The sequence below is a fragment of the Streptopelia decaocto genome (genome assembly GCF_964273445.1).
Source record: "Streptopelia decaocto genome assembly, chromosome: 1".
Classification (NCBI taxonomy): Eukaryota; Metazoa; Chordata; class Aves; order Columbiformes; family Columbidae; genus Streptopelia; species Streptopelia decaocto.
The window spans coordinates 84972180-84999085 of record NC_138663.1 but is presented as its reverse complement, the minus strand read 5'-3'; the positions used below and the strand labels follow the sequence as shown (position 1 = coordinate 84999085).

Sequence of the window (26906 nt, the reverse complement as noted above, 5' to 3'; positions counted from 1 at the left end):
GTACTTCTGCCTCTGGCATGTAAAGTCCATCAGTCATATTCCCTGCAAGTCAAACCAGCAGTAACCATTACCCACCAAGAGCTATGAATCCACTAAGAACTTTACAGAAGTGAGGAGGATAAAGCCCTCCCTGTCATACAGTAGTGTAATTCAGCCTAGGTATTGTTACCTGTGTGACAAGGAAGAACAGGGACTGTGGCATGAAATATTTCCCATGACTTAGATATTGCAAAAATCTGCCCCAACACAACAGAAACCCTGCTGTAACTGAAAAAAAAAAGCAAGCTTTGAAAGTGTGGATAAATGAGGATGTTAGAAACAAAGCAGTTCTTGACACATTCCTGTAGCTTAGTTTCAAGCTGGCTAGTTTGGCTGTCCTGTGAATACTTTCCAGAGTGCTATGAAACGTGGTTATGCATGTGACATCACAGTGCTCAACAGCCCTTGGTGTTTTCCCCAAGTTCTGATTTAGTGACAAAACATGACTTTTCTTCCTAATGCTATGCGAGGGCAGCACAATTCTGAGCTAGAAAAGCAGAGCTACTTTTGGCTCACCTCATCACTTCCTGGTGATGATGGAGGACAAGGAGAGAACTAGTCTGGATGCTTCAGTCCTTGCAGGCTGTTGAGAATTACCTTTTTTTTCATGAACAGCAATGCATTTTTGGTCAGCAGAGGGCTTCTGAGCACTGAATTGCACTGTACCCTTATGAAATGGAGCTACATTCATAAATCACATAGGATAGTTGTGTTACTGCTGCAGTAAGACCGTAAAATCCCAACATTTTCATTTCATATTGAACACTTCCTGTACAATGCTGGATTATATGTAATTTCTTGGAACCCTGATTTTGTTTTGAGTGTCAAAGAAAGTTACCCGCTGTTGGGGTAGAAGTATACTGTTCACAGAGAACAATTAATTACAACCAAAGACCTCATTTCCCTTTTACCACAGAAGAGAATGATGAGAGAGCAGCAGTGGCAATGAGAGTCAGCTCCAGTTGCATGGTGTGACCAGAGAAGGAAAGCTTCTAATGCAGAGAGTGCCTGGTTTACATTATGTTTGTGTTTATTCCTGATGTTCTCTGTTCTCTGCCCTGAAGCTCCAGTGACAGTATCCCAGTTTGTCCTGACACAAAGAGATGACAGTAGTCTTTCTGTTTCTTGGCTTGCCCCACGGCAGCGCAGCCGAACCTCAGTGGAGTATGAGGTCATGTTCTTTGAGAAGGTGAGGACTGCCTTATTTGTTCTTTCCCCTTTCACCCAAAGGAGTGGAAGTGTCCTCTGTTCAACATGTATTTGTTACTTGACCCTGTTTGATTTCTGCAGGGAGAGGAGGCACGTTACACAGTGAAGCATCTTCTTGAGCCCAATGTCACTCTGAGAGACCTGCAGCCAGACACAGCCTACCTGCTTCGTGTGAGATCCATCACACCCCTTGGACCTGGGCCCTACTCCCTGGAGCAGGAATTTCGCACTCTTCCACCAGGTAAACAACCACCACTGGTATCTCATTTGGGAAAAACTTACTTCTCCATCAGATTTTATATTCATATGGCAGATGGATCTCTTTTTGTCTTCTGCTAGCTGTAAGGCACTAACACCACACTTCTGAGTTCCTTGTCATCAGGGGTAAGCCTGTTGCTTTATAAAAACGTAGAACATTTATAAAAATGTACATTATAAAAACATTTGTAAAAACATATATAAAAACATAGGCATTTATCCTGTTTCTTTGCTGTCATATAAAATCCACTTGTACTTTCCCATTCAGAACTGATCAGTCTCAGGTTTGTGTGTTGTACTGGCAGATCACTTAACCAGCTCTTCATCTAGACATTTTCATTCTGGCTAATATTTCTAAGTTTGAATGTTAGCAAAATTATTACAGTATGCCTCCTTTTGTGTGAAAGTTACTAGTGAAAAGGAGAACTCAAAGGACCTCACCACTGCTTATTTCCAGCTTTATAATTTCTGCTGTATGTAGTTCAGCCCCTGAATGTAACTCTGCCCAAAAAGATGGTATGTGCTGCTGAAAAAAGTTCTCCACTAAAGCACAAAGTACAGAAGGCTAAGCTATTGAGGCCACAAGAAGACCTTTCTCCTGTATCAAAGAACACCTCATACAGGCCTCACATCCAATCTCTTCTTTCACTGGGTTACCCAGAGACTTGCCCTTTATCAAAAGCTATATATGGAGTTTGCTCTCTCTTTATTCCACACATTCACAGATCCTCCTATTGACACTATGGATAATTTTAGAAGCACGTGAGTTGAAATTATGTCTTTGAAAGGCTAGTTATATTGTAGTGAAATAAGGTCATGGAAGAGACCAAAGGCATACTTTAATGTAACTGAATAGTTAACTGTGTAAAAGCTAATAAGGAGTGTGATACCATGATTGGAATATAATTTAAAGATTAGGCTTTTGGTTTTGGCACCAGCAGCTTTTGGTAAAATTTTCATGAAGTCGCAGTGCCAAATGATGATAGCATAAGTGATTATTAACCAATTGAATAACATACCTTAAATGGTTTTAATTATAAAAGGACATGTTAGAAAATATTTTCATCAAGATTATGATTTTTTAAAAAATAAAAGTTGAACACCTTATCATGCCAAGACGAAAGTATTTTGAATATGAAAGGGATTTAAAAGAAGTACCAGCAAGGTTTCATTTGATGGGAGTTCTTTGATAATACCAGATTTGTTTAGCTGTACTGGTTTAGGAATATTAGTGGAGCAAGATTTGCAGGGAAATGCATTTTTTTAAAATCTCAGTTTGAGAATTTAGATCTCTTAATTTCCTGCAGAAGCGCTATGTACCTAAAAGCTTGTCCATTTTATTAATAAAAGGTATTACCTTACCTTCCAAATCTTGCCTTTTTGATTTCCATAACAAAGAACATCAGTTCTGCCTCTTGATTTCTACTTAACTAGGTTGGTGATTTTAATAATTTTAGTGGGATGTATAAGCATCAAATTGAGCAAGAATAACAAGTGCTAGTTAGACTTTATGGATGCTGACTGTTGGACTGGATGTTAGGAAACACTACCAGATGCAGTTGTCTGTGTCACACAAGCTGTTCCTTGCTTTAAAATCTGCCATTTATTGAAACAAATTCTTTAGGAATTTTCTTCCTCTGGATGTTTTCCTAAATCTCTTTAGGGAAAAATATTTAAAAATGTAGATTCTCATTAGATATGGATATGAACACTTTTCATTAATGTATTTTTAAGTTTTTTAAATAGTTTTTTAAGTTATGGGAAATAAGATTTAAAAACATGCTTCACCAACAGAAGTAATTTAGCATTTCCTCTCTTAAATTCAAATATACTGTATGAAAATGGATAGCTTTAGCTTGAGAATCTAAATGGAAGAAGACAACTTGTGTTGTATGAATGCTATCTGAATGCTAACCAATCACAAAAAGAAACCACCTGATGCTTAGTTTTGAGAAAACAGCAATATGATGTTAGACTGCAAGTTCCTAAGTCGGTACTTGCTTGTTTCAAAAGTCCTAAGCAGACAGTGGCTTCTGTCAAGGCACTAAGGACCAAGCCCAGATATTGATGGAAGGGGAGGGAAATCAATTTCATAAACAAGAAGAGAGTTTAGTTTGACTGCTAGGGAAAACAATGTCTTTGCTGTGCTATAGTCTAAATCAGCTACTGAGCAGGAAGAAGGGTCTGATCCGAAAGAACAGTTTGAGAGGAGTGAGAGGCAAGGAACAGCTGTTCTTCATTTTTGAAAGTGTCTTTGAATTTATGTAGGAAATCAGGCATAGGGATAAATTACTCAACTAGAAGACCAAGACTGTCAATAAGAGTCAACCAGATACCCCTCGGAAGGTGCTCCATGCACATGAATAACAGTATCATAGAACTCAAATCTGGTGGCTCTGCTGCCTGGAAGACAAATGGCCATAGCTTACCTAATACCACTGTCTGGTAGATGCTGGTTGCTACGTTGCAGACAAATAGTTCTCGGTCTGATAAATTATATAGCCTTTCTTTTTGTTTCTGCAGACACAGGAGCTTTGTCTGGTGGAATCATAGTCTCTATTATTTTCGGAGTTCTGTTATTTATTGGGCTGCTTCTGGGACTTTTCATCTTTCACCGAAAGTAAGTGTTGATTTTTGGTATTGAAACAGATACAGATGTAGGAATAGCTGAGCTATGGGAGCTTAAATGGAGGGAGGCCCTGATTTCTCACAAGATATTGGATAGGTAGAGGTTAGTTAGAGAAGAAAGAGTAAGACCAGTGTGCTGTGGCAAGGTGGAATGAGCCTCAGTAAGTAATTTTGATTAGCAGGATTGGAGGGATTGATGTGTCTGTAAGATAATGATGGCTACTGAGAACAGAAGAAAATGTGGTGATTTCTCAGTTTTGTTATAATCCAGCACTATCATACTGTTATCATGACAGATGAATAAAAATATTGTTATGGTACAATCCCCCTCTGGCAGGGGGATTGGACTAGATGATCTTTCAAGGTCCCTTCCAATCCCTAAAATTCTGTGATTTTGTGATTCTGTGATTTCTATAGCTACTGATGAATTAAGAAGGCAATACATGTTTCCAGTCATTTCAAGCCATTCTCCATATACTTTAGTGGTCCTCTACCCAGATACAAAATGCTACTTCCTTTCTAAATGTTTGTAAGGCTGCTATTGTTTGGTTTTAAGAAGATCAAGTATTGTACTGAAAGTGTGCAGAAAACATAAAATAAATAGAAATTCATCTGGAATTCAGCAAGCAGAAGGATGAACGAAACTACCCACATGAAAACAAAGCTCCATTTCTAAATGTAAATGAAGCATCACATTTTCTTGCTAGCTGTTCCCTACCAAGTAGGTGCAAGCATCTGGTTCTACTTTGCTCTCTGCTACCCTGAACTCTGTCTCTGACCAACCAGGGCAGGCACCCTGGAAGTCTATGCTTTCTCTTTCCTATCTGCTGACCATTTTATTTTCACAACTGCTTCTTATGTTCTAGAAAGGCTCGTCGGAGACAAGCACGGCCAGATTACAATACTTCAGGCTTTGATCGAGGTAAGCTTCAAAGGGGCAGTAGAAACAGGGAGAAGCCTGGAATAGGTTGGAAGGAATGAAAAAATACAGTAGTTTCAGACTGGCATGTGTTTTCTGATGTAATTTGCCTCTTCCCATAACAGCTCAAGTCTTCAATGTATGTTTGGTACATTTGTTTGCTGCCATTGTCCGAATCCCATGTATGCCCCCCTGCTTCTGTAGCTTTGCCCTAAAAAGCTTGTCAAAAGAACTGACAGGTTAATTTGCTCTCACATTTCCCTTTACCATAGAGAAGGTCTGGTTGAAGCCCTACGTAGATTTGCAACCATATGATGACCCCAGCAGAGGTGTACTGGAATTCACGAAGGAACTGGATGTCTCTTGTGTCACTATGGAGAATGTAATTGGAGAGGGTGAGTTACTTGTTGCTCTCCACATGTTTCAGTTCCTGCACACTCTTATTTTCTTGCCTATTCTTGAGTTCATCTGTGACGTTTTGCCTCTGGTTGTTCTCAGGGGAGTTTGGGGAGGTCTATCGTGGGTCACTCCGGCTCCCCGGAAAAGAACGTATTGTGGTTGCCATCAAGACCCTGAAGTCGACATATTCAGACTCACAGTGGTGGAACTTTCTGCGTGAGGCAACAATTATGGGGCAATTCAATCACCCAAATATCGTGCGTCTGGAAGGAGTTGTCACCAAAAGTAAGAATGTGTGGGAGGGAGTCCTGGAATAAGAGCAGAAACAGGCACATCTCTTGGGCCTTTCTTAGGGAGGATGCTGTCAGAGAGGCTATGCTGAGAGAAGACAGGCATTGTCATGTTAGTCTGTGGCAGAGGATGAGGAAGGAAGGAGAGGTATGGATTTCCAAGAGAATCATGAGGTAGTGTTAGGAGAGGTCTTCTTGATTTGGTGAGTGGATGAGAAGTTGGGATAGTGTAAGGGATGCTGTAAAATTATTTGTGTGACACAAGGAGGGATACAAAATCATCGGGGGAGATTTAAGGAGAAGGGTCAGCCAGCTGTGCCAGTGGAGTGGGAATGCTGGCTGGGTTTGGATATGGTTCTCTGTGTTGGGGCAAGGCATTGAAAAGCAAGAGTAGGAGAATTGCAAAAAGGCTGACACCTTTTTGTCTTCCTCAAGGGAGGCCAATGATGATCATCACTGAGTATATGGAGAATGGAGCACTGGATACCTTCCTCCGGGTGAGAGACTCCAATCTGTAATAGGCTTGTGTATTGCTGGAACTTGCACTTACTTTCTGCTCGCTAACACTTCCAGTCTCAGCAGTTGAAGCTTGATGCCATCCAGTTTGCTCAGTGTCCAGAGTGCTGTCTTTGGTAGCTGAAGTGCAGGTGGCTATTGCATGACTCTGGAGATCACCACCAGTCCCTTACTGAGAATCTGTTGGGTCCTTTGGGCTGCAGCATTGCATTTTTGCTTATTCACCACTGCTCACATTTGCAAGTTGATAAGGCCAGTAACTAGAAGCCAAGCAGATTGATGTCACTTGACCAGGATCTTCTCTCACTTCTTCTTCCATGCAGGAGAATGAGGAAAAATTTAGCCCTATGCAGCTTGTGAGCATGCTGCACGGAATAGCCTCTGGCATGACCTACCTTTCAGAACACAACTATGTGCACCGGGATCTGGCTGCTCGCAACATCCTGGTAACACGCAGTCTTCAATGCAAAGTGTCTGACTTTGGTCTCTCCCGAATATTGGAGAATGATACAGAGGGAACCTATGAAACCAAGGTAATGCAAAAACAATCTCCCAGTCTTGTAAATGAACTGTAGTCTCAGGGATTCTGCCAGATAAGAATGGCAGAATCTTCACAATAGGAAACACCAGGCTGGGGGAAGATTTGGATGGAAAATGTCTGAGGAAAACCCATAGTAAAACTGCAAGTCACAGTGTGGATGATTCAGAAGGTGGTACTTTTCTGTCTGGAGTCCTTGTTGATTTTGTTTGCTAAGAGATTCAGAGGGATTGTGGTTTTGAAATAAGAAGCAAAATAAGAGGTCTAATCTTTTTGACTCAGTTAACTAAATCTAGCTTTGAAGATAGCCATGCTATGATCAGGGGTTTAGAGTAGAGACATCTACAGGTCCCTTTCAATGAAAGTTCCAGTGATTGTCTGGTGTCATTCTAAATAGGGCTGTGACTGGTGTCAGGCTCTTACTCCCACAGCAGTAGTCTTGTGTAGCATTCAACTGAACAGAGAGCTTAAACTCATTCAGTTTCCAAGAATGTTTCTGTTCTTTTGAGAAATTTCCCCATGTGTGGCCATGCGTCACTTCAAGTGAAGAGGGCCCAGTCTTTGAACCACTTTGTAAGCTTCTTGCATGGAAGCACTAGAGAAATACAACTCAATGATACATGCCGGATACTCTGTATCTCTGCTCTTTCACAGGGTGGTAAGATTCCCATCCGATGGACAGCACCAGAGGCCATTGCTCATCGGATTTTTACCTCAACCAGTGATGTCTGGAGCTTTGGAATTGTCATGTGGGAGGTGCTGTCATTTGGTGACAAACCATATGGGGACATGAGCAATCAAGAGGTAACAGACACTGAGCTCGAGTGCTGATTTAAAAAAATAAACAAGGCATGTAGGCCTAACTTTCATATGTCTCCCTCCGACTATAGTCTTGATATTCTTTGAACACGTAACTACTATGTCTCCCTCCCTGCTAAAAATTAATGCAACCAAGACAAGGGTAGTAAGTGTTCAGGCCTCTGAACCATGTTCAAGTGTCAACAGCAATGAGCCAAAAATGAGACTGGTTAAATAATCCATGGCCTTTGGGTCTGGAGATGTTCTCTTTTGGTTTCTTTCTTCCCTTCCTCTGGCTCTGGAGTGTTATATCTGGTCTCATTCTAGGTTCAGCATACCTGTGAGATTATCACATGCTGTTGAAATTATTCCTCAGAGTCTGGTTCCCCTTTTCTCACTGGGCCTATGCCAGGATCATTTGGTCCTCACTTCTCATGAACACGTGCCATGAATGGCAAAGGGGAGCTAAGCTAGTAAAGGACTGATAGTATATGCGTATGCCACTTTTTTATATGCCTTAGGCATCCTGCTCCTTTGCTTTGCTGCCCAAACCCTACTTCATACATGTGCAATCTGCTTCTGCACCCTCCCTGACTGCACACTGTGCAAAATGGTGACCTGCCCACTCCCAGCTCCATAGAGGTCTCCGGCTCCTCTTTTGCATTCTTTGCTCTTGTTTCTCCTTGTTCTCTGTGCAGGTGATGAAACGGTTAGAGGAGGGGTACCGGCTGCCCCCACCTGTGGACTGCCCATCTATCCTCTATGAGCTCATGAAGAGCTGTTGGTCACATGATCGGACGAGGAGGCCTCATTTTCAGGAAATCCGGGCACAACTACAACATTTCATCTCAAGTCCCCAGCTCCTCCGGCCCATTGCAGACTTTGATCCCAGGTAAGCAGGCTGCCATTGGAGGAGCAGAGGGTAACCGGAAGATTTTCACCTCCCTGTCTCCAGCAGGAGAGGTGGTGTTCACAATGCAGGCTGCCAAGAGGCACCTTGGATGCTTGATCTGCAGAAGATAATGGCCATCTCTCATGGTGACAGAGGGCATAGTCATTGGCCTGGGCAGTCTGACTTCACTGTGTAGGGAGCAGATAAGTTGGCCTAGTCCTGGCAGAGTGTGCTTGCCCTTTAGGTACGGTCTCATAGTACTGGCCATTTAAAGTAGTTACCTGGCTAATGAGAGGTTTGTCTGTCTTTAGGGTAACACTCCGGCTCCCCAGCTGCAGTGGATCTGATGGTATCCCCTATCGATCTATCCCTGAGTGGCTGGAATCCATTCGCATGAAGCGCTACATCTCCAACTTTCGCACTGCTGGCTTGGACACCATGGAGTCCATTCTGGAGCTCACTGCTGAGTAAGGGCAGGCTAAGCTCCCACAAGGCACCAAGGCTGTGCTACCAATAGCTCTGTCTGTCCCTGTGCTATCTGAACAGGCACCTCATATTTACTGGGAAGGCTTCTCCTTACCCATCTCTAGATAGTTAAATGGAAGTGGACTGGCTTCTTGCCCTAAAAGGGAAGAATCAGCCCAGAACTGGGATGAGCCCAAACTGTGAGAGTAATTCCCTGACTATCCATGCTTGAGGCTCTTCAGGGGCCTTAGCTGCTCTGAACTCATACCATACACAAAAAGCAAGAGGAAAGAATGGATGACAGACAGTTCTCTAACCTTACCATCTCCACAATCTTGTAGGATTTTATGAGATAATTTTCTTGCCTTGAACTCCACATGGGCTAGTGATATTCCCCCCACATCAGCCAGACACTGTTCTATCATAGAGCAAAGTCCTTCTGGGTTCCTTGGATGGACAGATGTTTTACCAACACAGCCGTGTTCGATAGTAGGGTTGGGGATGTATAGCTAGCTCCAACCAGGGCAGTTACATAAAATAAATGAGCAGGCATGGTGCAGTGACAGACCTGCTAAAGGGTTGAGACATGTCCCATATCACAAGCTTACATGTACACAATCTTGATTTAATGGTAGCACAGGCCTAGTCACAAGGTGAGAGAAGCCAGTTCACTGTATGGGCAGAGGTAGCCAGGGAAGGGCAGGAACATCTAAAAGTTTCTTCTCTCTAGAGAAAAGGTAGGCATAGGAAAGGAAGCTTTCTGATCTAATGCTTGATAACTGTTTCTGCCCCTACCCACATCCCAGTCCCCGAGGAACAAGAACAGCAATTCATTTTTTCTTTTCTGATTTCCTTCAGGGACTTGAAACAAATGGGAGTGTCACTTCCAGGTCACCAGAAGAGGATCCTGTGTAGCATCCAAGGCTTTAAGGAATGATCAGTCATTGCTCTCTTAAGACTGCTAAATGCCCATTTGTTCCAGATATCACTTGGAATAATTCCTATGGCAATTCCTTCCAAATGAGTGACTGGGACAAGCAAAGCAAAACAATTAGAACTGAAAAGGCTCGTGAGGCAACACCACCTGCTCTCATTTCTGTTCTTCCTGCCTGAGCTCTACAGCAGCTATCAGTAACGTTTCAAAGCACTGGTCTTAGAAACTGTTCTCAGCCCTGTTTTTTGTAGTCTTTTCTGTGCAGCACTAAGTAATCCCTGTGGTCCACATACTGGAGTTTCAGACCCTCGGTATATCACATGGAAACATAAGGATAGATACAAAGCAGGTTGGGGGTGGTGGATAATGATTAGAGATGAGAGTTCAGATAGACTGTGACATTCAGAGAACATGCACAAGGATACAGACATGCAGGGACTGGACCCATTCACTCCCTGGCATATATCCCTTCTCACTTAAGCAGCCTTCTGTCTTCCTTATTTTACAACAGGAACAAACCATTCAGTCTTTCACAAGGCTGTAAGGGATATATTTTTAAATTCAGCTATTCTTGCCTTAAACACCTTTCTCATGGCATACTTCTTTATTTGGAGGAGAAGCTGATGTAACTTGTGTGATCACATAACCTCAGTGTGTTGCTGTTTTGCGCATGCACACTTTAGTAGGAAGATATCCATCTCTCCAAGCTGCTTAATACCTTTTGCCATGGCCAGAAAAATCTTTAGATACTAATTTTCCTTTGCCCCTTTTTAAAAGAGATAATAGTCTTGTTTGGCTGGATATGGTACTTGTAACAGAAAAATGTGTAGGTGGTCTGTCTTATTCCTTCTCTATGGAGGAAATGTTACTATTTATAAGAGCTCGAGACAGTTATAGACTGTAAATAATATTTTGTAAATAAACCTGTGACAGAGCAGGCTGTGTTGGAGTTATTTAACTTATTTCAAATATGATTGGTACCTTGAACATAGTTCCAGCAAGGGTCCTTACATCTGTGTTTAGTTGTTTCAGCCAATGGTCTTTGTCCATTTAACTGCAGATTTAATATGGAAATGCAGTTGAATTAGGATTAGAAGTATTAGAAGTTACTGCTGTAGTTTGATGAAATACACGTGAGTTGTACTTCCTTCTCCTGCAAAATAGACTGTCTAGGTGAAAAAAAAAAAAAAAATCTCACTCTGATGTTCTTAAGATTTTCTCCTACCTGGGAAGAGTAGTCACCTCAAGATTTATTTTTCAGTGCTTGAGCTAAGTCCAGGTTGGTGAAGAAGGTGAGTGCTAGCCACTTGCTGTAGATAGCTATCAGTGTTTCCATAATTGTATAATGCTCCAAATTCTTAAGGCTATAAATTAACACTGCTGTTCCTGGGAAGGTCTTGTTTAACCCTAAATGACAGAAGAGTTAAGGAGCAGAGATCTGAAGAACTGCAACTTAAAGGAAGAAGATGGGTGTCTTTCAACATGAGAAGCAGCAGAGTATACACAAGGAACCATGCTATATGTGTATCTCAGCTACTTAGGTCACTGCAACTACAGTATGACTGACAAGATGGGCTCTTACTGTGTCTGGTTAGTGTATCAGTAAGTTGAGTCCTAGTAACAGATGTCTTTAACATGAAGTATAGATAATAAATAATGTTGCTAGATGGCAGATATCCACAGCTGGTGGATAAGTCCCAATGAGGCTGACACAAGATTATGAGCTTGTGTCACACATATGTAAACTTCAGCCTATCATTGCAGATGATTGATAGAAAATTGGGAGTGGTTGGTACATCAGATAGTTGTGCTGCCATTCAGAGGGACCTTGATAGACAGGAGAAATGGGAGGAGAGGAGACTCATTAAGTTGAAAAGAAGGAAATACAGAGCCCTGGAAATGGGAAGGAATAGCCCCATGCACCAGTACATGCTGGGTGATGACTGACTGGAAAGCAGCTTTGCAGAAAAGGACTTGCAGGTAGGTCATAGTGAACAGCAAGTTTCACTTAAGCCAGTAATGTGCTGTTGTATCAAAGGCCAACAGTATCTGGGCTGCATTAGCAATGCATCACCAGTAGCTGGCAGTAGATGATTCTTCCTGTCTACTCAGCATTGGTCAGACATCTGAAGCATTGTGTCCAGTTTTGGGCTCCACAGTACAAAGGAGGACATGGACTTACAGGAGCAAGTCCAGTAAAGGGCCACTATGATTCTGAAAGGATTAGAGCATCTGACATATGAGGCAAGGCTGAGAGAACTGGAATTGTTCACCCTCAAGCTGAGAAGGTTTGTGTGGCTCTTATCATTGTGTGTAAACACCTGATGGGAGGGAGTGAAGAAGAGAGCCAGACCTCCCCCCCAAGTGGTATCCAGTGGAAGGACAAGCAGTGGGAACACATCAAAATACAGGAAATTCTATTTACTGTAATAAAAAACTTCGAGAATTCTTAAACACTGGAACAGGTTACCCAGGGAGGTTGTGGAGTTCTCATCCTTGAAGGTATTAAAAAACTGCCCAGGTGCATTCCTGAGTAACCTGCTCTGGCTGACCCTGCTCGGAGCAGGGAGGTCCCTTCTAACTTCAACTGTTAGGAGCTGCTGAATCAGATGGCCTGATAGAGAAGAGGCTGCTCAGTTCCATGTCATCAGGTACAGCCAGCAGCAAGCCTGCGCATGTATTTCCAATAGGCACTTCAAACACACAAAATATACATGTATATAATATATGCAAGTTTATATATATATATATATATATATATACACACACACTGTACATGACTGGCCTGAGGCAGAAGACACAGCAGTCATGCAAGCACAGCATATAGAGCCTGATCCTAATGCCTCCTCTGGCTCATCAGGATGAACCTCTTAGCAGGAAACATTTACATATATACTATGGCTCCCTCTAGTGTTTAAGACCAGCGCTCCAGTAGCTGGCTCCACCATCTGGAGCTTGAGCTACTCTCCTCAGTTGCTGGCACTAGGATATAGGAGTCCTGGAGGCTGGCAGCCACAGGAACCAGGAAGCTACTTACAAAGGCAAGTGTAGGGTCATGCATCTAGGGAGGAACAACCCCATGCACCAGTACAGGAGGTTCCACCTGAATATGAGGAGAAACTTCTTTGAGGGTGACAGAGCACTGGACAGGCTGCCCAGAGAGGTTGTGGAATCTCCTTCTCTGGAGACATTCAAAACTCACCTGGACACATTCCTGTGTGATCTACTCTAGGTGAACCTGCTGTAGCAGGTATGTTGAACTAGACGATCTCCAGAGGTCTCTTCCAACCCCGGCTGTTCTGTGATTCTGTAAGCCCATGCAGTAATTAGCCAGCAGCTGACCCTGGGATTCCCTGGTCTCCCAGTCACCTCACAAACATGTAAAAAACTGTTCTCTGGTAGCTAGTCCAGGCTTACCAGTAGATGACTTTCAGACCCAAGAATAGCTGGCTTGGACCTTCTGGGAACTCTACCAGCTTTCAGACTGTTCTTTCCAGCCTCTGGCCAGACTCATAGCCTGGCCACCTCATGGCTCTCAAGTCTCTCTGACTCAATCTTTGCTAGTGGTTACACATGGACATACACATACACAATATGTGTGCACCCAAATTTTCCAGTTGCTAGCACTTAGACTCGACATGCACAGAACACAGCCCCTTCACACAGGGAAAAAAAATAAAAATTGAGTTTAGTAAGAAGACAGGACAGACTGGGCTGATGACACACGTGTACTGTGTGGCCACACATGTACTACATACACGTAGCTAGGCCATTTTGTGCACTTTCCCCCCAGTTTTCCCATGCTGCTTCCTCTCCTTGATCACTCCATTTTCTTGCCTTTGATCCTGCCCCTGCACATCCCATAACAAGTGTTGTTCAGTCCTCAGATGTTCTTCCCCTGCACACCATGCCCCTCAGAGGTACTATCACCCCCTTAATCTGCAAGGTGATGCAGAGTGGCCTTCCCATTGACACCACTGGACAGGTTTCACACCCAGACAGCAGGGCTATTATCCTCTGATAACTCTGGGAGGAGCTGGGTTAGCATGCTTCTCCCCCCCATTATTGTTTCTCTCCTTTGGGTTACTTAGTGTTTGTGAGCAGGAGCTTTTAATCACATTATCTAGAAACAGCCACTCAAAACAATGCCTACAAACCATCAAGAACACAGATAAGGAAAGAAAAAGAAAGCAAATGTACAATTTGTTTATTATTTGCTCATCCTATGGGAAAGCTCAAAGCATTTACTGGATCAATTTGCAGAGTCATTAAAGATTTCCCCAAAACTACCAAGAGAACAACAGTAGCTTTTATGTCTTTGAAGAGCAGGAGTATTGATGCTTACCACAAGAGGAGTTTCACCTGCAGTGACCAAGACAGTGACAGGCTTAAAACCATAAACATCAAGCACAAACACTTTTTGAGTAGCAACAATTGAAGTGGTCAATGTGCCTGTTCTGCCTTATTTCAATCTGATACAAGTGGATTGTAATAACTCACCTCCCAGTGACACATCAAGTAGACTACAATCTTGCTGAACTGCAATGCAGTCTTCCACTGCTTTAAATGAGAGCTACTCTTTAGGAACAGAAAATTAGGAAACTGAACATTGTGAAAAAGAGACCAAGAAGTGGAGAGAGGCCATTTTCAGACTCCTTATCCCTGGAGGCTAGCTGGAGTAGCAACTATACATTCTCTGCTGCCTAAGACAGCAATTCTTATAGGTAGTTGAACAAATACAGCAGACACATGTTAATGGAAAAAACCCAGAACGTTTTATTGAATGCAAAGTGGTTGGATGGTGTAGCTATTCAAAAGGTTTGCTCAGGCTGAGAGTTTCTAGTCCAGGAAATGGGGCTCAGTGCAGCAGCACTCAGGAGCCAGACCGTATATTGCAATTACACTGCAGCTTTGAATAACAGCAGTGAAAGAATCCTGACTGGAATAGGGAGATGTTCCTCAGTCTGCTGAATCTTCATCCCCACACCGAGACACATCCTCATCATGTGCTGCCCATCCTTATGACAGTCTTTATTTGTAAACATGCATTCTTTGGACTGCTTTGCTACTCTGGTGCCCAGCTTGGCTGTCCACAACCCACACTGGGAAACAATTCAGTTTGGGGAGGGGAAAAAGTTTTTGAAAAAAGTTTCCAAACTCAGATACAGAGTAGGATTCCAAACTCAGATACAGAGTAGGATTCCAAACTTCGACAGTTTAATCTGGCTAAGGAAAAAGAAGTTACTAGATAGCCAGTAAAATCCATTAGAGACAGAAAAGCTGTAGTAGATTAGCTTTTTCCAGCAAAAATAACAGATTCCCAGTATGTTCTGCCTCCACACTCTAATCCAGGAGTGAAGGAGGGGGCAAGGGAAGACACCCTTATAATGAGGTGGCACAAGAAAACAAACAAACAAACAAAAAATCCAAATGAAGACAGATCTGGTGCTGAAATGGAAGCTTAACCTTCTAAGGTCAAATCATCATTCTTGGCTCCATGGAACAGAAAAAAGTTCAGCCCTTCTTAGCACCTGCCACCAGGCCATTCTTGCTACTTCTACCAGGCAGTGGTGGAGGCCTGGTCTTTCCCCTCCAGAGTCTTGAGGGAACAGAGATTGTGCACTCATCTTGATTACAGGCCCCAGCCTGGAATACACTGTGGCCAGGAAGTGGTGATAGGTAAAGAAGTCCCTTCTTGGTGGGTGTGCAGAGTGAAGTATAGGAGCCGTGAATCCTACATGAGTAAAGAACTGCGCTGGCGTAGTCTCCATTGGTAGCAATCTGCCTTGTCAGGCAGAGGGACAAGACAATGGTGGGGAGAGGAAAATTACTGAGTGCAGGAGTCTCAAGGGTATGCCCACTCCAAGTTCCTCAGCGTGCCGTTTTGGCACGAATGGTGTGACATTTGATACACAGCACATGCCCATCCAGTGGAAAGCACCCATTCTCGTCTGCCTCAATAGACAAGGGCTTCCCACAGTCCTAAACAGGGAAAGAAAAGAGGGAAGGAGCTCAATGACAGCCAACAGCAGGGTAAATGCATTCAAGGATGCAGGAAATGCCCCACCAGATCAAGATAATGGCTCACAGCCCACTGCTCTGTCTCTGATGGTGCTCATGGGAAACACTATTTTGAGGGAAGAGCAAGCCCCTTCTGTGATTGCAGCATGTTCCTCCAGTATACAGGGAAGCTGTATCAGGGACATTAGAGACTACAACCCTGCACAGTCCTTGTTCATGGACCTGTGGTCTGCGAATGTCCCATCTATTTCTGAACCTGCTTCAAAAATGCTCCAGATTCATCCAACACAATGTTAGTGTTTGGTCAAGATAGACAACAAAGGTGCCCAGTTGCTGATGATGAGCATGGGAGAGATACAAGGAGTGGGGCCACCAGACTTACCTCACACTTGTAACATTTCATGTGGAAATTTTTCTCCAATGCTACCACACGCACTGTCTCATCCTTTCCAGGCTCTGGCATGATAGGCTCACTACAGACTGAGCAGCGTGGAGCATACTTCCTGCAACACAAAAAAACATGGAGGAGACAATGACCACCATGGTGATCCTCAGTGCAAATTTTGCACTGCCATACAATAGTATTAGCAGCAGAGGAACAATAAATCAGAAAATTTAGGTGGGAAAAGACCTTAATTGCTGACTCATTTTTAACTTCATGTCCAACACATCGCATAGGCAACCCAAATCCAATACTGCAGCAACATTAAGCAGATGTGTGGGAATCTGCCTCCTTTCAGACACCACATGTGCTCTCTCCATACCTGTGATAGTCATCCACACAGTGAGGCTGGTTGGCCTGGTCCACAATAAAAGAGGCCCCCTCAAGAGGTGTATGGCACATCACACAGGTGAAGCACTGAGGATGGTATGAGTTACCAGTAGCTTTCAGCATCCGGTCTGTGATGGTCTGTTTGCATACGCTGCACTTTTCCAAAGTCCCCTGAACCCAAAGGAAACAAGTAAGACACATTAATCCAACCTTCCACCCCTGGGAGGCTACACCACAGACAGGCAAGATAGAAGAAGGAAAGTAAGACAGAGCAATCACAGCAAGCTTAGCTCTGTCCAGCAGCTTTCATCCTAGTGACTCACAGCATAACATTCCTCGCAGAATGGCTTTTCATCCACATTGTAGAACTGCTGCCCCTGCAGCTGTTTCTCACATTTGAAGCAGGTAAAGCATTCTACATGGAAAAGGCAGTCCAGGGCCCTCACAGCTGGCTGGGTTCGTGAGAGGGGTTTCCGGCAGAAGCCACAGAGATCTGTCAATGGACGAAGAAAGAGATTAGCAGAGATGAAAGCACACCACAATTCTAGTCCTACTGTTGTCCACTGAGGAAACACACCAGAAGTAGCAGCCTCTGCTGGGGGCGGATGCTCCATATCCTTCATTAGTCTCTGGGTCAACTTCTCCAGCTCTTCTACCTCCTTCATGGTCAGACAGGAATTTCCCCTAGGTGGATCTGCACTGGAGCCTGTGGGTCTGTGCTGCAGGAAGAGGAAACATTCAATCTCAAGGGACACATATAGACTGACTCCTTCCCAGCCTGTCCCTAATAAACCTCTCACCTTTCTTTCTTCTCTCTAGAGAACAATCTGATATCCACTGTGCTTGCTTCTTTCCACCTTTACATAAAGTCCTATCCCTCTCTACCACTATCTCTAGTTATGTCTCTCTTTCAGATGGGTAACAGCTTCCCCTAGCCTGGGACAGACCCTCCGTCCTCATCCTCTAACATCACTTCCACTGACACCCGAAGACACTGCTCCCATGGCTCTATCCCTTACCGTGTCTTTTGCAGCAGCAGGTTGTTCTGTGGGATGTGGCTTCTCTTGCACTTGGGGTCTTTCCCTCTGCTGAGTATTGGTGAAATTGGGAGGCTGTGGCCGAGAGGAGGAACCTAAAGGTGAAGTTGCTGTGAACTGAGTCTGAAGGGAGGCAGGATGTCTTGTAGAGTTTGAGTGAACCATGGGAACACTGGCACCTGATTTGGACACAGACTTAGGAGAGCCAGAAACATGAGGTGGGGTGAATTTAGGGGTAGGCTGAGCAGGAGGGAGAGAGGAAGGAACAGGTGCTAGCGGTTCCTTGCGTTGCTGTGGGGCTGCCCATGGCATTGGGGTGGGGGTCAAATCCACTCCAGGGGGCTTGAAAGATAAGCTTCCGCTTGGCTTTGGAGTGAACTTGGAAGGAAAGCTACGAGGAGTATCTTTGGGTGCAGGTGGTATTTCTACACGGGCTTCTGAGGCCAATGGTTTCTCCAGAAAACCTGTGGATCCTGGGAATATCTGTAAAGGGAAGCAGTGGAGAAAAACAGGCATGTCATCAGCAAGGTAGAAGAGAAAATATGCTCTCTATAGCAGTTAATCAACAGCTATCCCAGACCCACAATGCTCACAGTTCCCACACTGTTACGTATTTAGCAGTCCTGACAAGGTGCAAGATCTATGCTTTCTGGTCCTTCATGTACACTGTCATGCTATGGTTTATCCAGACATTTTAATCTTCAGTAGCACCCTTCTCACTACATCTGTTCAGTAAACCAGGCATCTCTCCTTCCACCTGCAACATTCTGGGAAGCTCACCCTGGATTTGAAGGGGTCATTCTTCTCCATGTCATCCAACATTATGGACAGTGAGTCAATCTCAAGATCAATGCTGCTCATCTTGCCACGTACCTATACCACCATCCATGAGGAAAGAGGGAGCAGAGCACATTACAGGAACAGCCAGAGAACTGAGTATATCCTCTTACAACAGCAGATTTTGACACTTTAGACTGTGGTACAGATATACTCCTTGCTTTGAGAGGGGTAGCAAGTTGCTGAGGATGAACATGGCATGGTCTCGAAGGTCTACAAATAGTGGGAAAATGCACAGCCCAAAGAAACAGACAGATATAGGTGGGAAAAGACATCTGGAAGTCTCTAGTCCAACATCCTGCTCACAGCAGGGTTAGGTCCCAAGATAGACCAGGTTGCTCAGGGCCTTGTCCAGGTGATTTCTGAACATCCCCAAGAATGCAGATTCCCCAGCCTCTCTTGGGCACCTGTGCCAGCGTTGAGCCACCCCTGGAGGGGAACAGGTTTTTCTTCTGTCCAATAGAAATTTCCCTTGCTGCAATTTGTGTCCATTGTGTCTCATTCTCTTGTTGTGTCTCAGCAAGAAGAATCTGTCTTCTCTCCAGTCCTCCTTTAGGTATTGCACACTGCAGTGAGATCCCTGCCTTGGCCTTCCGCAGGCTGAACAAACAACTCTCATACCATGTGCTCCAGTCCCCAATGATTGCTATGATTCTTTGCTGGATTGCATCTGTTTCAGTAGTCCTCTAGGGTTATTATACTGAGGATCCCAACTGGAAACAGTCCTCCAAGGTGCAGCCTCACTAGCACTGAAGAGAGGAATAATCATCACCCTTGTCCTGCCAACTACGCTCTTGTGAGTGCAGCCCAGCATGTGGTTGGTCTTTGTTGCCACCAGGATTCATTGCTGGCTCACATTCAATTCACTGTCCACCAGGAACTCCAGGTCCTTCATCTACAGAGCCTGCAGCCCAGCCAGTTGACCCTAAACTATGCTGGTCCATGGGGTGGAGTCATTTTCTGCTTTCCCAGATCTGAGAGCTTCCTGCTGCTGAGTTCAGAGAGTGGCAAGAAGCTATCCCAAGTCACAGAGCATGACAAGAAACTATACTTCCCTTGACCTCACTCACCTGTGGGGCGGGTACCTTGCTCACGGGCTCTTCATCAAACATTGGTGGAGGAGGAGAAGGGGGAGAAGGAAAAACTTCTTCTGGTGCTGGTGGAAATGGCTCTTCAAAGGGCGGTGGGGGTGGGGGAAATGCGCAGTTTGAGGAGAAACTTGCATCCTCTCCAGGTGGGGGAGGAGGTGGTAGCGGCAGCTCTATGGGGATGAAAATAAAAGCAAGTTTGGATAATTCCTTACTCTTTGCCAGTACAAACCCCAGGAGGGGTCTTGAAGGTATTACAGGAAATAGTTCCCCAGTACTCAGGGGACCCCAGCATCCATCAAAGACAACAGAACTCCACAGGCTAGCTTTTACCTTGTCCAAAGCTATTTGCCATCATATAAACTTTCCTCAGTAGCTGCTTGAATTAGTCACTGAGAATAGTCACTGTATGATGGGGAAGCAGGTCCTCCTCTGCCCTTTCCCACTCTTTCTCTCATTGTTTGGTCCCTAGCATATGCTTCTCTTGCCAGTAAATGGTTCAGATTGCTGAATACCGAGCAGCATTAGAAGAAATGCCAGCAGACAACCCAGGACCCTGAAGAACCTGCATTATTACAGGAAAATAAGATGGCGCCTTGCAGCTGGCTAGTGAGCACTACAAGAAACAAGCAGGGGAAGAAAAGCAAGTCGAACCAACCCTTATGCATATGAGGAATCTTCAAAACTGCTTTATTTTTCTGGGTAATTGAAACAGCTTTCCTTTTGGAGGCTATAACGTCCTCATACCCAGTGGAGATTAGGACATGAAATATTTTTCAGGACCCTTTTAAGCAAGCTGAAAAGCACAAGAGTGTTTTAGTCTCCTAGAAGAAAACCCCATTGCTTCTGCCTGTTCATATCTGCTGAAGATTTGGAACATGGCAAAAGAGACATTACACCACAGTCAAATAAATGCAAATTCTCTTTCCTTCAACATGTACGGGAGAAGTTGTTCTCTTATCATCCAAGCAGCAAGGAACACTGAAGACAAGGAGGGATAACTTCCACATCCCTTCTTCTGGACACCCACCTCTCTTCCTAGCTAGCCCCAGGCAGCAGCAGGGTGAAAGACCATGTTTTTCACTCCTGCTACTCCGTGTTTTATCTTTATATCCAGCTGTTGTCGACAGACTTTATAAGGACTCCTCACTGTAACCTCAGGGACATGATACTGCCCTTTCAGAAAATGAAAGCTGAAATCTTATTATCCAGTGGAATGCATAAACTGCACTGGTATGCAGCACCTCTTCCAAGACTTCTTGTGTCACAGAAATTCTGCTTGGGAGGGGAAGTAACAATATACCAGTATTTTTTCTTTGAAACTGCAGTTTGGGATCAACTTTGTATATGTTTGTCTTCTTGTTTATTGAAATGATAAAGAACATTGCAGAAATGAAGCCCTGATTTGCTGTCACATTTTTTCAGATGCACTGAAAGCCTGTTCTATGAATTATTCATACAAAAAATAAAGTTCCCCACAAAGTTAGTATACCAGATTTATAGAATGATCGGCACAAAATATGACAATCCTACAGCAATACTAACTGAGCCACTCTGCCATTTAAGACAAAGAGACCAATTGTTATGGCTTTATGTTATACTACTATTTGTTTGGGGAGTAAAAAAGAAAGGGAGATAAGGATTGAAGAGATGCATCAGAGAAGAATCAAATCAGATGCATTTCTCTCATAACAGAGTTTTGGTGGTTCATCTGTACTTCAGATGTCTTGCTGGCAGCCTTCACTTGATGGTGACACAGCAGCTTAAGCCAAATGGTTCTTCTGCTAATTTTTCTGTCAAGCTAATTGCTCCCTGACAAGCTTTGTAAGTAAGGGAGAAGTGGAACAAGCAACATGCCATCCTTCACTCACAATGTATAGTGAAAAATAATTTTTAACATACATCTGTCTACTTTTGTACTTCAGGTAATATATTTGTGTCAGTTTGAGACCTTCCAACAGGTACATCCCTAATTCACACAACTACAGCAGAAAATCATAAAGCCTAAAATCCAAAACCAGGGGTCCTTTGATTACAGACACAAGATTCCAGCCAACAACATATGACAAAAAGGTCACCAGAGTTAGCTGCTACAATTCTAGGAGACAAAAGCACCAACATGCTAAGGTCCTTGTGACTTCAGAAATGGGAAAAAAAAATTGTCTCCTCTGAGCACAGAACCAGCCTTCCTGCCATCAGGTCAGCTGCCCACTAATTTAGCATACTAACTTACAAATCAGTGTTGCATAGTCTATGCTAGACAGTGAAAGGACAGAAATTTAAAACAGCAGTTAGCATTCTCTGAACACACATATCCTGACCGAGGTGCATCCTGATAGCACCTTGGGATAATATGAAGCATCAAGCACTATCAAGAGGTCCCTAGGGAAATTTCTGGTGGCCCCATGCTGATCAAATCCAACTAGGGAGCCACTCAACCATGAAGCTTCTGCTTCTTTGAGGACACAAAACCAACCAACCAATAAGGAAACAAAAACACACCTCACCACCACAGGAAATTTAAAAAAAAAATAAAAGACAAAAAGAAAACCACATGAAGCAAGAAGTCACTTTACACAGGAAAACAAACCCAACCCACTAGGAAAAAGTATAAAACTCTACAAGCTGCACAACTCTTACATCTTACTTCCTGCTTATGATAGCTTCCACCATTTTTTCACACAATTATTTCTTCTTCCCTTTCTCCAGCAGCAAAGATGGCAATTGCAGAATCCACAAGAAGGATCTTTACATTCAGAGAGAACCAGATTGAGCAGAGATGAATCAACAAGGAGAATAGCAAGATTCATCACCATCAGGATCAACTTCACAGCAACACATTTGCTCTCAGACATACTGGCCAGAAACTCGCTGCAGTAACAGAGTTATGCACTTGGGGAATACTATGAAAAATCCATTGCATCCCTCCAGCATCAGTGCAATGCAGGATTGTCTTCCCACCTCCTTTCCTAATGGAGATACTATGTACTTTGAGATCCCTTCACAATTGTTTTATCTCATTCTGGAACCTGCCTGCCTCTAGAGCAAAAGCATCCCTCACTTACAGCCATTATACTCCTGTTCTCATTTTTAGACCAGTTACAGATCTCATACCCTGAAAATTTAGAACCACACATTCACATCTGCCATGCCAGCCCTCACCTACCTTCTGCCTGCAGGGACATGGACGCTGATGGAATCTCCCCCACCTTCCCTATCAGAGCACGCTGGCTGTCAGCTTCAGGAGGTGGCGGCAGTGACGACTCTGACACACCCCCAGCCTTGAAGGGGTTCACCTTGGGTTTAGGGGCAACCACAGGTGCAAACTTCTTCTGCGGGTTGTAAAAGGAAGGAGTAGAAATGTTGATACTGACTGTAGATGTCATACGGGTCCCTGGGGCACCTGGGGAAGCCATCTTCTCAGCACCTGGCAGGAGAGAAGATGGAAAAAGCCTGTATGAAGTCAGCCTTGGGCCAGCATAGAAATTAATAGAGAGTGACATGTGAAACAGAGAGATACAGAAGTTTAAGTCCAGGCTGAGGGGCCCAAGGAGAACACAGAGCACTTCCAGGACCACCACAGGAGAAAGGAGGAAAAGAAACTGCAGACAGCTCAAATGAGCCAGCACACTTCATCACTTCAACTTAGTAGGGCATTAATTGCAAAGGGGCTCTTGTCAGGGAGAAAACCAAGCTCTTTGCTGCACAAGAACACTGCAACGCACTCATGCTGGAGAGGACAGCAGCAGTCCACCAGAATGAGTGTTATCCACTACACATACCAAGCCACACACACCCTAAGGAGGGTGCTCCTGTACGCACTCTTCTAGAATTGGAATTAGCATTTCCACTCTCCCACTTACTCGATAATGCCAGCCAGCTCCTCCTGACCACAGCTTGTCACAGCCCAACGAATGTCCCCCTTCACTCCCCCTCCCTCAACCCCAGCACACCCACTGCCATCTTCTATCCTTTACCTCCAGGCCTCTGCATGCCAGAGGAGCACAGGCAGCTGCAGCAGAGGAAGACCAGGGGGGATGAGGAGCTCCCTGGTGTCACATACCCGGGCACAGATACCTGCTCTCCTGGATCTCACCTCCTCTTGCTCTCCTTCCTGGCCCTGGCGAAGGTGACAGCCGCTCCCGCCACCCCTCATCGGCTGCGCCGGCGCCTGCTCCGCCCCTGCCAGGAAGCGCTCGGCGGCTGCCGGCCGGCGCTCCCCCGCCATCCGACCCCGGGGGCGTCCGCAGCAGGGGCTCCTCTGGGCAGTGCAGCCGCGGCCCTGCCCTGCCTAAGGCCAGCCTGGGGGCTGGGAGGGGGCAAGCGCTCTGCTCGCAGCATGCAGGCACATGAACCCTCTTCTCTCCCTCCTTTCTTGAACAGCCAAGGAATAGCCCCTCCAAGTTGGCCATTTCCAGAGCCACAGATCTCATGAGAGCAACAGTTCCAGGATTCCCTGAGTCTTGCAATCTAGCCCAGAAATCTCATCCGCCATAGAAATCTCCATTAAGCCAGATGCTTTGTCGTAAAGCCTGGCATGCCTCTAGTTCTTCTAACACCACAGTACAACAGCACTTCCACCATCACAGGGGCCCTGTGCCAGCTTTTCGAGTTGGCTTGTTCCAATCAGAACCCCTACACACTGCCAGCTTTTCTCACACAGACAATAACAGCTGCTGGGACAGATAGGCCTGGTGCCACAAACATATGCCCAACACTAATACACCCATTGCTGCTGGTAAGACCTGCATGCACAGTTCTAAGCACTCCCACAATTCAGTGCAGTACAGCAAGACATCATAATGTTTATATCATATATAAGTAACCTGTAACAACTTCTTCAGGTCATAAGCATGTGACAACACAATTGTTAAGTCCATGCTGCTGCACTTTTTGTTCTCTTTGTGTAGGCCTGATGAGCTGCATGCACCTTGAAGAACTCTTCTGGGCTTTTCAAAAGGAGGAAGAGGCTGCAACAGTGAGCAGCAGCAGCAGCCACCAAAAAGCCATACTGGGAAAGGGCCAAGGCAGAGGAGCAACTAGCAAGTTCTGTCCTCAGTTCCTCAGAATTATAGGACACACTTGCAAGTCTGACCAACTCCTTCCAGCTTGCAGCTTCCCACCAGGCTACAGAAGATACTAAAAAGACCCCCAAGCCTTCTTTAGAGACTTCTGCCTTACGCTCCACTGTTTTGCTATGGTTTAATGAACCACTTGGTAGTATTTCCACCAGAATTAACAGAATTATGAGTAGAACACCACAGTGACAATGTCCCTTTTGACCATGATCCATACTGGGGGTAGTCAACACAGAGACAGTCTTGGGACATCAGCTGCTTCACAAAAACGTGTCGGCTTGGCTACCAGCATCTGCTATCCACTTTAACCCAAAGCAGCACATTTCCTGGTATGCTACATTGCACTTAAAGGCCCTTTCTACTCAGCATTGCCTTCATCCAGCAGCTACCCTTTTCATCCTCAGTTCTGTTTATTGGTCCACCCCCACAAAGAGCAAAGAGGCAGAGAAAGACTGGCCTTGCAGAGAGGTCTCCCATCAGCCCTGCAGCATTGCCAATACCATCTAAGCTGTACTAGAAACACACAGCTTATGTAAACCCTGTGGCACCAATTGTAAAAGCTATCGGAAAGGGAGTGTCACACCAGCAGACCTAATCTCAAATCATCTCGTCCTCACATTTTCCCTGAGGGGAGTGATTTTTCTGTCTGCTGTAACAGAATTTAAGATGGCTCACATGGAGCTATGAAGAAAAACGCCACTAAAGCACGCGGTTAAGATACTTAATTACCTCATACACTGTTTCTGTCTAACAGAGAGCAAGAAGTAGTAGGACAGATCCAAGTGACACCTCTCTCAGCAGCAGGGTCACCTCTCAGAAGATCCCATGGTGAGTCTGCCACCTCCTATGCACCCAGTTTCCAGTTCTTTGACCCCAAGACACCATTTTCAAAAGCTCAGCTCCTTTTCTACAGTAGCAAAAAGAGGAGAAACCTGAGGAGGCGGAGAGATGAATGTTATTTTTTACTTCTGTTGGTAGAAAGCAGCTTGTCTTCAGCTTCACAAGGAGCCCCCATAAAAGCTAGCCCAGCACTGTAGTCTGACACACCTATCTGTACTTCCCCTATTTGCCAACTTCTGCCCAACCAAGGGGGGGTCAGAAGGAGAACTACAGGGGGAAAAAAAAAATAATCATGAAAGATAATACAAAAAAGCCAACACAAAACAAATAAAAAAAACCCAGGATACAAAGTGAATGGATTAGACAGGTTTAGGAGTTATGCTTATTTTTATCCTTCGATACAGGCCAATTCCGGAAAGTTTTCCCAGCCTGGCCCAAAGTTAGCAAGGCTTCAAAGAGAGCAAAGTCCTATCAGCCATGCAAGGTAGAGCCTTAAAACAACTAGTCTGGGGGAGGGAGACAATTCAGAGCTAAAAAACTTGTCTCACATTTGCTTAGCTTGCCTCCTCCTTGTGCAGGGTGGGGACTGGGAGAGGAAAAATTCCAAAAAGCTATGCAAACATATTTAAAACTTTAGGAAGCTTTACGACTTTGCAAGTACTTGCATCTTCGCTTTCTCAGGGCACTTCCAGAGAGACAGAAACTAATACATGAAATACATTTCATGCACAAAGAGCCCCGGATCCCTCTCTCTCGAGCACATCTGGAAAAAGGCTCTATAGATGTTTCACTCATCCGTACACACAAAAGAAAGCTTGTCCTGAGTAAAACCAGGCAACACCCCCTCCTTTCCCACTACTGGAGCTATACGGGATGGTTTAGCTGCCTCCATTTCACCGGGAGGGAGGAAAACTCACCAGAATACACACACACGTGAACCTCTCTTTGGCTGAAGGGCAAAAAACCCCACGAGACACGACCGTAGATTAACCGCAGAGACCGAGAGACTTCGTACGAGGCGAGCAACCCTCCCGGCGGGAGCGGCAGGAAACCCGCACTCCCTGACACGGACACACACCCCTACTTGCTCAACATCAGCCCCAGGGCTGCAGACAAAAGCTTTTTCCCTAAGCTAAGAAAAGATACTTACCTCTGGAAACGAGACTCGGGAGAAGGGAGAGGAGGAAATGCAGCTCCCAGTGCTGGAGATGGCGGGACTGAGCTCCCCTGCCTCTGCACAGCCGGCTGTCTCTATCCGCCTGCCTGCCTGCCTGCCGCGAAAGGAAGCAGAAATGAAAGATGGGGGAGCTGCTGAGCGCAAACGCTTTCTACCAACTCGCGAAAAAAA

General features: G+C 44.7%; 2 protein-coding genes across 6 annotated transcripts in view; one reads left to right on the top strand and one right to left on the bottom strand.

The window, feature by feature from the left end:
- Positions 1-10804, top strand: part of EPHA1 (EPH receptor A1) — a 33707-nt gene extending 22903 nt beyond the window's left edge. Inside the window, exons 7-18 of one of the 2 annotated variants that reach the window (XM_082059923.1) lie at positions 1110-1228; positions 1330-1489; positions 4030-4126; positions 5001-5056; positions 5326-5448; positions 5552-5737; positions 6178-6239; positions 6582-6791; positions 7451-7600; positions 8293-8486; positions 8798-8953; positions 9810-10804. In XM_082059923.1, coding sequence (XP_081916049.1) covers positions 1110-1228; positions 1330-1489; positions 4030-4126; positions 5001-5056; positions 5326-5448; positions 5552-5737; positions 6178-6239; positions 6582-6791; positions 7451-7600; positions 8293-8486; positions 8798-8953; positions 9810-9888 — 1592 coding nt within the window. In that variant the 3' untranslated portion in view covers positions 9889-10804. Of the gene's footprint in view, positions 1-1103; positions 1229-1329; positions 1490-4029; positions 4127-5000; positions 5057-5325; positions 5449-5551; positions 5738-6177; positions 6240-6581; positions 6792-7450; positions 7601-8292; positions 8487-8797; positions 8954-9809 lie in introns of both variants that reach the window. The other variant, XM_082059922.1, reaches the window with a different exon arrangement.
- A 3833-nt stretch (positions 10805-14637) lies between these two features.
- ZYX (zyxin) lies at positions 14638-26868 on the bottom strand. 4 transcript variants are annotated; one of them, XM_082075899.1, is made up of 11 exons: positions 26709-26868; positions 25448-25650; positions 22807-23067; positions 19623-19813; positions 18496-18588; positions 17698-18198; positions 17256-17397; positions 17002-17171; positions 16671-16849; positions 16289-16409; positions 14638-15867 (listed from the first exon to the last, which is right to left on the bottom strand). In XM_082075899.1, the coding sequence occupies exons 3-11, from the start codon at positions 23054-23056 to the stop codon at positions 15757-15759; spliced, it is 1758 nt and encodes a 585-aa protein (XP_081932025.1). In that variant the 5' UTR covers positions 23057-23067; positions 25448-25650; positions 26709-26868; the 3' UTR covers positions 14638-15756. The 4 variants fall into 4 exon arrangements, with proteins under 4 accessions (XP_081932025.1, XP_081932024.1, XP_081932026.1 ...); XM_082075898.1 differs by lacking the exon at positions 25448-25650 and having other exon boundaries at positions 26709-26821; XM_082075900.1 differs by lacking the exons at positions 25448-25650; positions 26709-26868 and adding an exon at positions 26476-26554.
- Positions 26869-26906: the final 38 nt, after the last annotated feature.

Excerpts from the sequence above, each read along its gene's own strand:
- ZYX (XM_082075899.1), bottom strand. The coding sequence starts at position 23,056 with ATGGCTTCCCCAGGTGCCCCAGGGACCCGTATGACATCTACAGTCAGT. Across the intron at positions 18,199-18,495 it reads ATGACCCCTTCAAATCCAGG|ATATTCCCAGGATCCACAGG; the intron begins GTGAGCTTCCCA and ends TTCCCTTTACAG. Across the intron at positions 17,172-17,255 it reads AGCAGAGGCTGCTACTTCTG|ATCTCTGTGGCTTCTGCCGG; the intron begins GTGTGTTTCCTC and ends GTCCATTGACAG.